Here is a 15,283-nt window from a genome sequence, read left to right as displayed (position 1 = left end):
ACCCATCACATACAAGAAATCCTCAATGAGATTATCAGCATTTCTCAACAGAAACTCTGGAGGCCAGAGGCTGTGGACCAATATATTCAAAGTGCTAAAACAAACAAACAAGAAAACAAAACAAAACCATCTCTGGGCATTGGTGGCATATTCCTGTAATCCCAGCAATTCAGGGAGGCAGGAGGCCATAAACAACTTGAAACCCTAATTCAAAATAAAAAATAAAAAGAGCTGGGAAGGTAGTTCAGTGGTAGAGTGCCTCTGGGTTCATCCCTAAAACCAAAAGGAAAAAAAAATTTTTTAAGGGTTGGGGGTGTAGTTTGGTGCCTGTGGGTTCAATCCCCAGTACCAAAGAGAGAGAGAGAGAGAGAGAGAGAGAGAGAGAGAGAGAGAGAGAGAAACAAAACTACTAAGAATCCTATATTCAGAAAAATATCAAAGACAGGGAGCAATTAAAACATTTTCAGATAAACAAAGCTGAGGGAGTCTTACCAGTGGGCCTGTTCTGCAAGAAATGTTCAAGGAATTAATTATGCTCCCACAGTTACAGTTGCTACTGCAAAAATGGACACAAAGCCCAAGAAGGTGCTGGGAAAGGATGTCTTGGGGGGGGAAAAGTCCAAACAAAAGGGAAAAAACAAAGTTAAGTGGCTAACCAAGAAACTAAAAAAGATTCACTTGCAGAAAACAGAGACACTAAAAACAAGGAGAGTCCAATCTCTGATGAAGCAGAAGAGAAAGAAGCCAAGTCTGATTAATCATATACCATGTCTTAGTCTCCATTCTCATACAATCCAGAGGAAGATTTTTACAACTATTTTATAAATGCAAATTTTTAGTAGCACTAAAGACATTATATATATATATATATATATATATACATACACACACACACACACACACAAACACATTTATTTTTATTTTTATTTATTTTTGGTACCAGGAATTGAACCCAGGGGTGCTTAACCACTGAACCACATCCTCAGCCCTTTTTTTATTTTACTCTGAGACAGGATCTTAATAAGTTGCTTAGGGCATCACTAAATTGCTGAGATTGGCTTTGAACTTGCAATCTTCCTGCCTCAATCTCCCAAACTGCTAAGATTACAGGCATGCACCACCATGTCCAGTTAATTTTTTTTAATATGCTGTGAAAGATAGAAAATTTGAATATGTAGTATATATGACAAAGTTGTGAATTGGTGAGACCTATGTAACAGCTTAGTAGCATTTGAAGATATTGGTACTTGGAAGTCCTCTCAAGGAAAATTTACCTCCAAATTTGAAGCTGGAAAGTCAATGAAATAACTGAAAAAGAATCATGGCATAAGGCTTTTCAGATTTGGGTACATGCATTAAGAACTGTGTACAAGTGAAATATATGGGTGCTGATCCTCAATACAACCAATAAAATCTCAATTACAAGAAAGAAATATATGACACAAAAACTGACAGAATTGAAAGAAGAATTAAAATGATTTTGCAACGATAGTTTTGGAGACTTCCATAGTATTCCACTATTAATAATAGGTACAAGAAGCAGACAAAAGATAAGTAAGGAAACAGAGGACTTAATACAACAAAGCAACTAGATCTGACAGATACATATAGAATACTCTATTCAACAGCATCAGCATACACATTTTTCTAGAGTACACAGGAGCATTTCCAGGTCAGACCATATGTTCAGCCACAAATTAAGCCTCTAAAGATTATTAAAAGATACAAAGGATCTTCTCCAACCACAATAGAACGAAGTTACAAATTAATAATAGGGCCAGGCAACACACCTATAATCCCAGCAAATCGGGAGGCTGAGGCATGAGGACAACAAGTTCAAAGTCAGCCTTAGCAACTTAGCCCTAAACAACTTAGCAAGACCCTATCTCAAAAAGAAAAAAAAAAAAAAAAAGGGCTGGGAGGTCTGGTGATGTGACTCAATGGTTAAGTGTCCCTGGGTTCAATTCCCAGTACTACTACTACTACCACTAATAATAATAATAATAATAATAATAATAAAGGCTGGGAATGTAGCTCAGTATTAAACTGTCTCTGGGTCAAATCCCCACTATCAATAATAATAATAGGGCTGGGGATGTGGCTCAAGTGGTAGCGCGTTCGCCTGCCATGCGTGCGGCCCAGGTTCGATCGTCCGCCAAGAAATGGAAAATAAATATTAAAAAAAAATTCTCTCTCTCTCTCTCTCACTCTCTCTCTTTAAAAAAATAATAATAATAGACAAACAAAAGTGAAAATTGACAAATTCGTAGAAATTAAGTAACATACTCCTAAACAGTCACTGAATCAAAGAAGCAAGCAGAAGGAAAATTAGAAAATACTTAGATACAAATAAAAACATAACATATCAAAACATTGGGGGACACAGAAAAGGAAAAATTTATGGCTATCATTACTTCTATTTAAAAGAAAATAGGAAGCTGGGGTTGTGGCTCAGTGGTAGCACATTTGCCTGGCATGTATGAGGCACTGGGTTCGATTCTTGGTACCACATATGAATAAATAAAATAAAGGTCTATCAACAACTAAAAAAAAATTTTTTTTAAATAGGAAATATTTCAAATCACCAACATGACTATATAACTTAGGGAACTAGTGCCGATGTCTTGGGGGGCACCAGAATCAGGAGGCACCATAGCTTTGTAGGTTCAAACAGCAATTCTTTATTCCGGATCTCACACCAGCCTCCACACACGTTCAGGGGCAATTCCAATATGTCCGATCCCAAATCCTACTCCACGAGGCTTTTTTCAAATCCCATTTGAATCTCACGAGAACTCAAGGGGAACAAGCAGCAGGAACACCGTAATCCCAGCAGCAATAATCTTCAACCTCAACTTCCCTAAAACTCCTATTGTCACGCCCTAAACCCAAGGACGGAGATACTTCCTGCAGGAATACACCCTAATCCTGGATCCACCCTGGTGATTGAGCAGGGTCACCTTTCTCAAACACACAAGCAAGGTCGCAGCAAATTTCCAAGGCAAGTCCATTTAACATGGGGTACACTGGCAAGGATTACGATGCGTCATACCTACTTGGTAATGGCCCTCAGCAAACTAGAAAAAGAACAAAGAAAACCCAAAACTAGCAGAAGGAAGGAAGTAATTAAAATTAGAACACAGAGGGCTGGGGTTGTGGTTCAGTGGTACAGTGCTCAAGGCATGCATGAGGCACTGGGTCAATCCTCAGCACCACATAAAAATAAAATAAAGGGGCTGGGGATGTGGCTCAAACGGTAGTGTGCTCGCCTGGCATGTATGCGGCCCAGGTTCAATCCTCAGCACCACGTACAAACAAAGATGTTGTGTCTGCTGATAACTAAAAAATAAAATAAAATAAAGATTTTTGTGTCCATATAAACTAAAAAATAAATATTTTTTTAAAATAGAGCAGCAATACATGAAATATATGAAAACAGAAAAAACAATAGAAAAAAATCAATCACACCAAAAGGCGGTTCTTTAAAAAGATCAACAAAGTTGACAACCCTTTAGCTAGATGGGTTAGGAAAAAGAAAATGAAATCAGAATGATTTGGGGGAAAAAATGAAATTAAAATGGAAGTCTTACTACAAATTCTACAAAAATGAAAAGGATTATGAAAATAACTAACAATTGAATACCAATAAATTGGAAATATAAAAAAAATGGGAAAGTTACTAGAAACACAAAATCTACTAAGATTAAATAAGAAGAAAATCTGAATATACATATAATTAGTAAGGAGACTGAATGAGGAATCAAATATCTCCCAACAAAGAAAATCTTTGGAGGCTGGAGTTGTAGCTCAGCGGTAGAGCCTAGCATGTGCTAGGCCCCAGGTTCAATCCTCAGCAAAAGAAAGAAAAAAAAAGAAAAGAAAAGAAAAAGAAAGGAAGGAAGGAAGGAAGGAAGGAAGGAAGGAGGGAGGGAGGGAGGGAGGAAGGAGGAAGGAAGGAAGGAAGGAAGGAAGGAAATCTTTGGGCCTGATAGTTTCCTGGATGAATTGTACCAAACATTTAAATTGGAAAGAAAGAAGTAAATTTATCTCTGTTCAGAATATCTTTGATATTCTCTTATGCATAGAAAATCCTAAAGATTACACACATACATTCTCATTCTCTCCCTCTCTCTCTCTCACACACACACACACACCAAAAAAAAAAACCTGTTAGAGCTAGTACATAAATTCAACAAAATAGCAGGATGCAAAGTCAATATACAAAAATCAGTTGCATTTCTATACAAAATGAATAATCTGAAAACGCTAGAAAAATAATTTCATTTGCAATAGCATTATAAATAAAACATTTAGGGCTGGGGATGTGGCTCAAGCGGTAGCGCGCCCGTCTAGCATGCGCGAGGCCCGGATTCGATCCTCAGCACCACATACAAACAAAAATGTTGTGTCTGCCGAAAACTAAGAAATAAAATATTAAAATTCTCTCTCTCTCGGGCTGGGGATGTGGCTCAAGCGGTAGCGCGATCGCCTGGCATGCGTGCGGCCCGGGTTTGAGCCTCAGCACCACATACCAACAAAAATGTTGTGTCTACCGAGAACTAAAAATAAATAAATAAATAAATATTAAAAATTCTCTCTCTCTCTCTCTCCTCTCTCTTAAAAAAATAAATAAATAAAATTCTCTCTCTCTCTCTCTCTCCCCTCACTCTCTCTTTAAAAACAAACAAACAAATAAATAAATAAATAAATAAATAAATAAATAAAACATTTAAGGAATTAACTTAGCCAAGGGAGTAAAAGACTTGTACAATGAAAACTAAAATTTTAAAGGAAATATAAATAAAAAGAAACACATACCATGTGTGTATATCATAAAATTTAATATTAAGATTTCAATGCTGGGGCTGGGGTTATGGCTCAGCAGTAGAGTGCTTGCCTAGCGTGTGTGAAGCACTGGGTTTGATCCTCAGCACCACATAAAAATAAATAAAATAAAGGTATTGTGTCCAACTACAACTAAAAAGAAAATTTTTTTAAAGATATCAATGCAGATTTGGGCTGTGGCTCAGAGGTAGAGTGTTCACCTACCATGTGTGAAGCACTGGGTTCAATCCCCAGCACCATAAACAAATAAAATAAAGATACTGTGTTCACTTATACCTAAAAAATAATTTTAAAAAAAGATATCAACATAACTCAAAAATGATTTACAGATTCAATACAACCCCTATCAAAATCCCAATGATGTTTTTTGCAGAAATAGAAAAAAAATCCTAAAATGTATAAGGAACCTCAGGGGACCTCAAATAGCAAAAATAACCTTGAAAAAGATAAATTTGGAGGACTCACACTTCCTGTTTTCAAAGTTACTACACCGCTACAGCAATCAAAACAGAGTGGTACTGGCAAAAAGACAGGTATATAGATGGACAGAGTAGAATGGGGAGCCTAGAAATAAACTCTCACAAACATAGTCAAATAAAATTATATATTTGTGCCAAGAATCTTCATTCAATGAGGAAAGAACAGTCTTTTCAATAAATGATGCTGGAAAAACTGGATATCTATATGCAAAAGAATGAAGTTGTACCCTTATCTAACATTAAATATAAAAAGTAACTCAGAGAAAAAGGGCTAGGGATGTAGCCCAGTGGTAGAACACTTGCATGGCATGTACAAAGCCCTAGGTTTGATCCCCAACACTGCAAAAAGAAAAAAAAAAATTTTAATTAACTCAAAATGGATCAAAGACCAAAACATAAGACTCAAAACTATAAAACCCTAAGAAAAAAAAGCAAAAGCTTCATAACATTGGATTTGGCAATAATTTATTGGGTATGACACCAAAGGCACAAGCAAGTAAAGAATAACAGACTGGACTTTATATAAATATTAAATTTATGTGCATCAAAAAACAATATAGAGGGGCTGGGGATGTGGCTCAAGTGGTAGCGCGCTTGCCTGGCATGCATGCAGCCTGGGTTCGATCCTCAGCACCACATACAAACAAAGATGTTGTGTCCACCAAAAACTAAAAAAAAATAAATAAATATTAAAATTCTCTCTCTCTCTCCCTCTCTTAAAAAAAAAACAATATAGATTCTAGCTACTCACAAGGCTGAGGCAGGAGGATCATAAGTTCAAAGTCAGCACTGGCAATTTTCCTATCTCAAAATAAAAAATAAAAAGGGCTGGAGATGTAGCTCAGTAGTAGAAAGTCCCTTGGTTCAATCCCTAATGTGGGAGGCAGGAGGAGAGGAGGGCTGGGTGTGTAGTTTAATGGTAGAGCACTTGTCTAGCATGCATAAGGCCCTGTATTCTATCCCTAGAACAATTCTCACTCCCCTCACCCCACAAATATAAAGAGTAAAAAAGCAAGCCATGAAATGGGAGAAAATATTTGCAAGTCATCTTTCTGCTAACGGATTAATATCTAGAATACATAGAGAACTCCTAAACTCAATAACCAAAAAAAAAAAACAAGCTAATTTTAAAAAATTAACCAAAGAGACTTACTAGATACTTCTCCAAATATACAAATAGATATGCAAATGGCCTATAAGCTCATGAAAAGATGTTCAACAACTCAATCATTAGGGAAGTAAGAATCAAAACTAAAGTGAGATACCACCTCACACCTACAACCTCACATCACTTTAGCCCTGGAATTTGTGTTGTAGACGGCCCCACCTCTTTCCTATCCTGTCCAAGACTTTCCCTGAATGGAAATCAAGGAGTATGTTTTTTGGATATTACAGAGCAGTGTGACTCCAGCTAAGATCTATGTCACACTGGTACAATAGGAGGGTTTGGTCAGAAACTTTCAAAAGTGATCGAAGTGCTCAAAAGAGAAGGACTCTTGGGCTGAAGTTGTGGCTTAGCAGTAGAGCGATCACCTAGTATGTGCGAGGCCCTGGGTTCAATCCTCAGCACCATATAAAAATAAATAAATAAAATAAAGGTGTTGTGTCCAACTACAACTAAAAAATAAATATTAAAAAAAAGAGAAGGACTTCTGTTGACCTATATTTGCAGATATAAGAAAAGCAGAGAATTTCAGGGAAGAGATCATATATCTCTTCCCCAGCCAGACATGGGGACAGATTTGACCCAAAAGAGAACATGATAGTGGATAATTTCAAGGCAAATGTGAGCAGGCTGCATTTCCAGGGCCTGTGCACAAGAGAAAGGTACCATGAAGGGAGCCAGCCTAGAACAGGGCAAGGCTCACCAGAAGTTGATGCAAAGATCACAGTGGGCCAGAGATGAGCTCATTCCATTTGCCCAGAAAAGAATAAGGTCCAGAAAATTGGCTTTCCGGGCTGGGGTTGTGGCTCAGTGGTAGAGCGCTCGCCTAGCACATGTGAGGCCCTGGGTTCCATCCTCAGCACCACATAAAAATAAGTAAATAAAATAAAGATATAAAAAAAAAATTAGCTTTCCTCCTCCTGATCAGGGTACTCCAGGAAAACCAGAAAGCCCCTGCTCCTGCTCTGATCCCTGTGGAGAACTAGTAAGTACAAGAGGAAGATGGGCTTTGTCCCAGAGAATGGAGGCCTTAGGTGAGTGAGAAGTTCATGATCTAGCCAAGGTGGTAAGTTCTCAGTGTACTCCAAGCCCTGCTTCAGCAAGTTTCTCCCTAATGCCTCATGATTCCTCTCAGATCTCACTGGTTCCCAAAGGTCCTATTGTCAGCTGGTCAGCCCACCTCCCAACACCTGCCTTGAGGTTTAAGATTCAATAGTGACCTGGGGGGGCTGGGAATGTGGCTCAGGCGGTACCGAGCTTGTCTGGCATGCGTGCGGCCCGGGTTCGATCCTCAGCACCACATACCAACAAAGATGTTGTGTCCGCCGAGAACTAAGAAATAAATATTAAAAATTCAAAAAAAAAAAATAGTGACCTGGGAATGGGGTTGGATTGTGAGTGAGAGAAAAGTCTTCAGGTCCCACAGTTATTATTCTCTGTGGTCTCTGCCAAATAGTAAGATAAATAGCTTTCTTTCTTCTCCTCTCCCTCACTTCTCCCTCACCACTCCCTCTCCCTCTTCCTCTCTTTTCCTCTCCTCTCCTCTCTGTATACCGGGGACTGAACCCTGGGTTTACTTACCACTGAACTACATCCCCAACTCTTCTATTTTTTGAGACAAGATCTGGCTAAGTTGCCCAGGCTGGCATAGAACTTGTGATCCTCCTGCCTCAGCCTCCCAAATCGCTGGGATTATAGGCACCCTTAGTGAGAAGGATGATTTTCCATGAAAAACTTGAAATCACAACCATGTGTGGCTTCTTCTTGAATGGACCCTCCTGAGGCGCTGTAGAGGGGGCTGGGGAAAGGCAGAGGGTGGAAAAAATGAAGAGAAAGGAAACTGAAGAGTTAGATAGAACAGATCTAACAGATCTACCAGGTGCAACCACAGGGCTGTGACATTTCATGAGCAGTGTCAAAACAACTGTAAAGCCCCTAAATGAGAAGTGCCCTAGAGAAATAAGCCATCCCACATCATGGTCACTGGGGAAAGAATGGGGAGAGCCCACCCAGCCCATGTTCCCAGGATACAAAGAGTCCAATATATCCAAATAAGTCTTCCCAAGAGAACTGAGAAAACAGGAAAGAGATCACCCACACAGGAACTCACCTTTAATCCCAAGTGCCCAGAGCAAGAAACCCCAGGTGCCTCAGGACACTACTAATCTCAGGGTTGAGGAGGATAAAGATGGTACTAGGGTGAGGAGGAAGGTGAGCAAGGGTCTGATGGGCAGCATATAATGCCTGTATCACAGGTAGCATAAAGATTAAAAGAGAGCATATTTGACCTCCTAGCACAGAGGGTGATAAGAAGAGACACAAGATTAAGTCCCTTGTCTCCAACTCTGAACAATGCTCTAGATAACTCTTTCAGCCATAAAACAGAAGCTCAATTGATACAAAGCTAGTTATAGTCATTACACCTCCCATTTAGTGTAAACATTCAATAGTTTGCAGCATAGGTATGTTTAATTTTGAGTTCTACCCCAGCTTCAGGAGGGTGTTTTATGATGCTAGATTTCTTCTAACTCTTAAATATTCTGAATTCTGAAATTAATCTGATCTGAAGAGTTCAGAGAAAAGTCTGCAGATCTGTAGCAAGTCTGGCTCCTTTTCCTTTTTAAAATTGAGCATCTCTGCGAAAGAAAGAATAGAAGTATATATATTATATATTATGAGAGAGATGGGCATGTGGATTAGCTTATAAACTGGGCAGGGGACTGATGTGGGGTCCCCTGTATAGATCTTGATGTCCAAGTCTCAGAATAGGAAAGATGAGAAACTGTGTATATCCAACCCCCTTTGTAAAAGCAGCGGGTGTAGATGTAGATTAAATGCTTCATATGAGGGAGGGAGAGAGGGAGGGAGAAAGAGAGGGAGAGAAGGAGACAGGGAGAGAGTAGGCAGGCAGGCCAAGCCAAGGAGAGGAAAGGAGAGGAGATATCTTTGAAGAACAACAAGTCTGAGAGTTTCCCTCAGCATGCGGAAAGGGGGGGAGGAGGTTGAGGTTGCTGCTATGAGAAAAGAAAAAACCAACCACAGTAGAGCTTTTATTGCCATCAAAGGTTGGCTGGGTACCTGAAGCAGGGAAACTCAAGAAAGAAACTGTGGCCACTGCCCAGCAGGCACGAAGACGAGGCACCTGTACTCAGTGGTCAGCAAGGAGAGCACAAAAAGATATCTCTGGGCAGGAGCCATGGCATGGCCACCCCCCTGCTGGCTCTTCATTTGGGGGACCCTAGCAGGGATCTCAGCTACTCCAGCCCCTGGAAGGTGTCCAGAGAAGCACTACTGGGCTCAGGGAGGACTATGCTGTCAAATGTGTGAGCCAGGTAAGAGCAGGCCTCGGCAGTGGCCAGGTAAGTGGGAAAATGGGACTGGGTTTAAGATGAAGGGAAGCATTGGACAAAACTGAGCTCAAGCAATGAGAGGTATCCTGCAGTAAACTGCAGGTGTTAACTTGAAGAGGAAGAGAAATGACCTTCGTTAGGCCTTGATCCTGAACCTTCTGCTCTCAGGAACATTCCTTGTGAAGGATTGTGACCAGTACAGAAAGGCTGCTCAGTGTGATCCATGTATACCAGGGGTCTCCTTCTCTCCAGACCACCACACCCGGCCCCATTGTGAGAGCTGTCGGCACTGTAACTTTGGTGAGATGGGTAAGGGTATGCAGGGAGTGACATGGAGCGAGCATTTGGGGGAGCAAGGCCGAAGGGCAGAGCTGGGTATGGAGAAACAAGGAGAACGGGAGTCAGAATTTCATCTACTTCAAGGCTCAAAGGAAATGGGGTCAATGCTGAAAAATGGGGAGCCCTAGGCAGGGTATATATTAATGTGAAGAGATATCCAGTATTCCAGGGAAGAAGGTAAGCAGAATTTGAAGGACTGGCAAGAAGGGATCTATGGATAGGATCGATAAAATAATAGAGGAATGAGTTTGAGGCCAGCCTGGGAAACATAGTGAGATGCTATCTTTAAAAAAAAAAAACAAGAAAAGAAAGACATATAAAAAAAGAACAAAGTGGCTCTAGAACCCCAGATTTCAACAGGAAACTCCCAACCAGTGAATTAGCTGTGTTCTCAGAGTGCGTATTTGTAGGTTGGTTATTTAGAACTTGGAATGTGTCTTTCTGAGGAAATAACAATATAAGCCAGACAGTAACATTTTTGCACAAAAAATATTTAGGAAAACTCATTTAAAAATTAAGATATAATATATGCAACAATGCTTATGAACTGTATTATTATTTTTCCTTCTTCGTTAGAAATCCAGATACTATGTGTCCATAAACACTAGAATAGCAGACTTTAAAGTTGCCCCTTTAAACTAATGTTCTTCAGCAAGACACTTTGGAGGACTACTTAACTGTCACTACTAAACTACTTAACTATCAAATGTATTTGGTCTCACTAGGTCTTTTAATACTATATTCTTAAAAAAAAATAAGTTTTGCCATTGTAAATCAGTCAAAGAGCAACATTCTATAGCTCTGTGGTAGAGTGCTTGCCTAGCATGAACAAGGCCCTAGGTGAAATCTCCAGAATCACATTAAAAAAAAAAAAAGCAACATTTTTAATACACAAAATATTCCTCAGTCAATTTAAAAATATGACTGTTAATAGATGCTTTTCTCTCCTTGCCAGCAGCCTCAGCAGGGTTGAAATTTTTTTGTCAGAGCCTCCCCCACTCGCTCTGTAGGCCCCAACAGAGGCATTTTCTAAATATTGAGCTGATCTTCGGTCCCTTTACTTTGCTGCAGGATGGCTCAATCCATGATCCTTCACTGTAAGACACAGTTTATAGATTCCACAGTACTCAGGCAACACCCAGGTACAGAGAGACTATATCCAGAATAAGTGATCGAAAGGAGGCTGAGTGAGTCTGGCCTTCTCTGGATCTCAGTTTTGCACCTGTAAGATGAGGAAGTGCCTGAAATTAGCCTGGATTTTTTTCCCCCCATAGATTAGACATGGTAAATAGAACCCCCAACTCTCTGGATACTCATCAATGAAAATAATGGCACTTCTGCCAGATGCAGTGGATTCCTCCCGTAATCCCAGTGTCTCAGGAGCCTGAAGCAGGAAGATCACAAGTTTGAGGCCGGCCTTGACAATTTAGCAAGACCCTAAGCAACTTAGCAAGACCCTGTCTCAGAATAAAAAATAAAAAGGGCTCGGAATGTAGCTCAGTGGTAAAGTACCCCTGAGTTCAACCTCAGGGGTAAAAAGAAAAAACAATGGTACCTCATCCATTTTTAAGCAACCTCAAACCATTCTTTAAATCTTTCCTTTCCCTTTGAGCAGATGTCCTCATGATCCCCACAACGACCACCACCACTGTCCTCCCCTCATCACTGTCCTAGGCTGCTCTTACTCTTCCCTTGCAGATCTTTAAACAGGCTGGCTCACAATTCCTGGTAAGCCACAAGGAAACCAAATTCTAGTAGCAACTCACAGCCAGAATTCTGAAAAGAGGTCATAGGACCATAAAGATGAGAAGAAGGAATGACTCTCTCTTTCTACCCTGACAAAAAGCATAAGCAAAAGAAAACTGTTAGAGTTGACCAGAGTCTTTGGCATCCTCCCTTTCTGCACTCCTCTTTCATCTGTCAGGGCTCCAGGACTACCCAGGTCCCCACAAGTGTGCTGCTCTGGGGTCCTCACCAGGCCCCTTGACCAAGTCTAATACACTTCCAAATGTTGTTGTCTTCCTCCAAATCACCCCCTCCCTCTCAACCACAAATACCTGCAAGCCCAGCCCAGGGCAAAACTGCCCATCCATGGTATAGCTGAGTAGCAGCCACCAGCACTTGACCCCTACACTCGAGCAAAATTTATATTTTTAAAGGCAAAGGATGTCTGTAATCAAGTAATTCTCTAGTAAAGTTAAAAACATATCAGGGACTGGGCACAGTGGTGCACACCTGTAATCCCAGTGGCTCAGCAGGCTCAGGCAGGAGGATTGTAAGTTCAAAGCCAGCCTCAGCAACTTAGCAAGGTCCTAAGCAACTCAGCGAGACCCTGTCTATAAACAAAATATAAAAAGGGCTGAGGATGTGACTCAGTGGTTAAGTGCCTCTGGGTTCAATTAATATAAATATATATTTATATTAATAAATATATATATATAAGTACTATTACTAATTGCTAAATACTGGAAACCCTCCAAATTACCTTCTGCTAATTGTACAATGGATGAATACATGATGACATTCATAAAATGGAGTAATATACAACAATAAGAATGAATGATCTGGGGATGTGGCTCAACTGGTAGCGCATTCGCCTGGCGTGCGTGCGGCCCGGGTTCGATCCTCAGCACCACATACCAACAAAGATGTTGTGTCCGCCGAGAACTAAAAAATAAATATTAAAAATAAAATTCTCTCTCTCTCTCTCTTTAAAAAAAAATTTAAAAAAAAATTTAAAAAAAAAAGAATGAATGATCTGCAACATGGATGAATTTCATGTAGGACTGAGCAAAAGAAGCCACACAGAAATGAGTCCAGATTGCATGATTCCACCCATACAGTACAAAAACAGGCACAACCGATTTGTGGTATTAGGAAGTCAGGAGAACAGCTAGCATTGGGGGGTTAGTGATTAGAAAAGCACAGTGCTAGTCATTTTCTGTTTCTTGACATGCTGCTGGTCACACCTATAGATCTAATTTGCACTGTTTAAGACTCATACTTGGGCTGGGGATGTGGCTCAAGCAGTAGCGCGCTCGCCTGGCATGTGTGCGGCCCGGGTTCGATCCTCAGCACCACATACCAACAAAGATGTTGTGTCCGCCGAAAAACTAAAAAATAAATATATTAAAAAAAAAAAACTTTAAAAAAAAAAAAAGACTCATACTTATGATGTGTGTCCCTGTCTATGTTATACTTCAATAAAAAGTTATTAGTGAGCACAAGAGAAAATTATGTAAGTTCCTTCTGCTTTCATTGTTTCTATTTCTGAGCCTATGAATTTTCCAAAATGTCCAACTTTCTTCTTTAATAAAAATAATAATAATAGTAAAGAAACTAGACCATATTGAGGGAAGGCTAGGCCCTTGTCGGGGGTAGATGAAACAGTGGTAATGGAAAGGGATTCATGTCCCTAGAGGTGGGCCTGAGATGGGAGTCAGGGGTATTAAGCTAGTGTACCCCACAAGTCATCTGTATGTCCTTTGTTCCCCCAACCCTCCTCTTTCCCCAGGTCTTCTCCTTAGTAACTGCACCATCACTGCCAATACAGAGTGTGGCTGCCCCAAGGACTGGCAGTGCAGGGACAAAGAGTGTACAGAGTGTGATCCTTCTCCACACCCCTCTCTGACCATTCATCCATCTGAAGCCCTGGGCCCATACCCACCACCCACCCACTTACCTTATACCAAAAGTAAGTTCCAAGCCACCCTTTGTCCAGTCACTTGAGGGTAGGGGAGACATCCCAACCAGCACTCCCCTCTACTGCACCAACCCCCAGACAAGCTCCTCCTGGCCAGCCTATACAGCCTTCCCATCTAATCCTGTGGCGGCATTGTGCCATAGGCCTTCAGACCCAAGTGCCCTCTGGGGTTCCCTGCTGCTACTCATTCTGTCTTGGTTTTTTCCAGAGATGCCAGAGACCGGGACAGTCAATCATGTGCAGACTCCGGCTGATTTCAGGCAGCTGCCTGACCCAACTCTCCCCACCCACTTGCCACGTGAGTTTTCGCCCTAATCCCCACCCCCAGAGAGAATGCTTACTGGAGAGGCCAGGAGGCAAGCCAGCCCGGAAGTTCCTAGGACTAAGGATGAGAAAAGGAGGGGTAGGCAGAGTCTCTCCATTACAAGAGGACTGATCTCCTGGGGCAAGGGGATAGAAATTAGGGAAAGGAGAAAGTCAGGGGTAACAGGAGGCCTGGGTTGAGGACTGAGGGGCTAGACCACCTCACCCCCCAAAACCATATGACCCTGCCTTTCACAGCTCAAAGGTCCCTGTGTAACTCAGACTGTGTCCGCGTCTTTGTGATCTTCTCTGGAATGTTTCTTGTTTTCGCCCTGGGAGGAGCCCTGTTCCTCCAACAAAGAAAATATGGATCAAGTAAGAGACAGAATATGAGCCTCCAGTTCCGCCCCTATACCCACACCCATCTTAGCCCAGCTGTCCATGCCTTGAACCTCACTGAAACCTCCCCAACCCCATCTGCACCAACCTGGCTCCTAACTCTTTCCTCTTCACTGGCACCTTCCTGGCAGCCCTCCCCAAGCTGACCCTCCCTTGCTTATCTCTTTTTCCCTCACTCCCTTGCCCCACTGCTGTCCAAGCCTCTCATCTAATTCTTCTTCTGCAGACAAAAATGAAAGCCCACTGGAGCCTGCTGAGTCTTGTTCTTATAGCTGCCCGAGGGAGGAGGAGGGCAGCACCATACCCATCCAAGAGGACTACCGAAAACCAGAGCCTGCTTCCTACCCTTGAGCCAGCGTTGGGTGGGGGTGGAGGATGGAGGGGAAGGTCATGGTCGAAATAAAGCTCTAACCTCCTTTCCACCTCACTGGCTGTCCAGAGAGCCAGACCTGGCAGCCCTTACTTCAGTACCATCCTCTTATCGGGATCCTTTCCTATGTACACTTGACAAAGTGCCTTGCTGAGACTGGCACGAATTGAGACTGAGACTGAATGAACAGGAGACTGATTAAGCAAGCTTGGCCCTGGTACTAAGGGAGGGCCCAAGCTTTAGCTGTAAAACACACTTCTGGCTGCAAAAGCCCCACACGCTATAGCCCTGACCCCCCAAATGGGCAAAATAAAAATGACAAGACTCCCA

At 41.5% G+C, this 15,283-nt stretch overlaps 2 protein-coding genes across 4 annotated transcripts in view; one reads left to right on the top strand and one right to left on the bottom strand.

Moving 5' to 3' along the window:
- Vamp1 (vesicle associated membrane protein 1) overlaps positions 1-15,283 on the bottom strand; it is a 77,442-nt gene that overhangs the window by 48,042 nt on the left and 14,117 nt on the right. The window lies entirely within an intron of this gene.
- Positions 9,569-15,231, top strand: Cd27 (CD27 molecule). 3 transcript variants are annotated; one of them, XM_026403307.1, is made up of 6 exons: positions 9,569-9,821; positions 10,008-10,139; positions 13,693-13,872; positions 14,090-14,179; positions 14,443-14,559; positions 14,810-15,231. In XM_026403307.1, the coding sequence occupies exons 1-6, from the start codon at positions 9,686-9,688 to the stop codon at positions 14,932-14,934; spliced, it is 780 nt and encodes a 259-aa protein (XP_026259092.1). In that variant the 5' UTR covers positions 9,569-9,685; the 3' UTR covers positions 14,935-15,231. The 3 variants fall into 3 exon arrangements, with proteins under 3 accessions (XP_026259092.1, XP_026259095.1, XP_026259094.1); XM_026403310.1 differs by lacking the exon at positions 10,008-10,139; XM_026403309.1 differs by lacking the exon at positions 14,443-14,559.

Source organism: Urocitellus parryii, chromosome 5 (assembly GCF_045843805.1).
Source record: "Urocitellus parryii isolate mUroPar1 chromosome 5, mUroPar1.hap1, whole genome shotgun sequence".
Taxonomy (NCBI): Eukaryota; Metazoa; Chordata; class Mammalia; order Rodentia; family Sciuridae; genus Urocitellus; species Urocitellus parryii.
The sequence above is the reverse complement of the archived record's forward strand: the minus strand, read 5'-3'. Positions and strand labels throughout refer to the sequence as shown.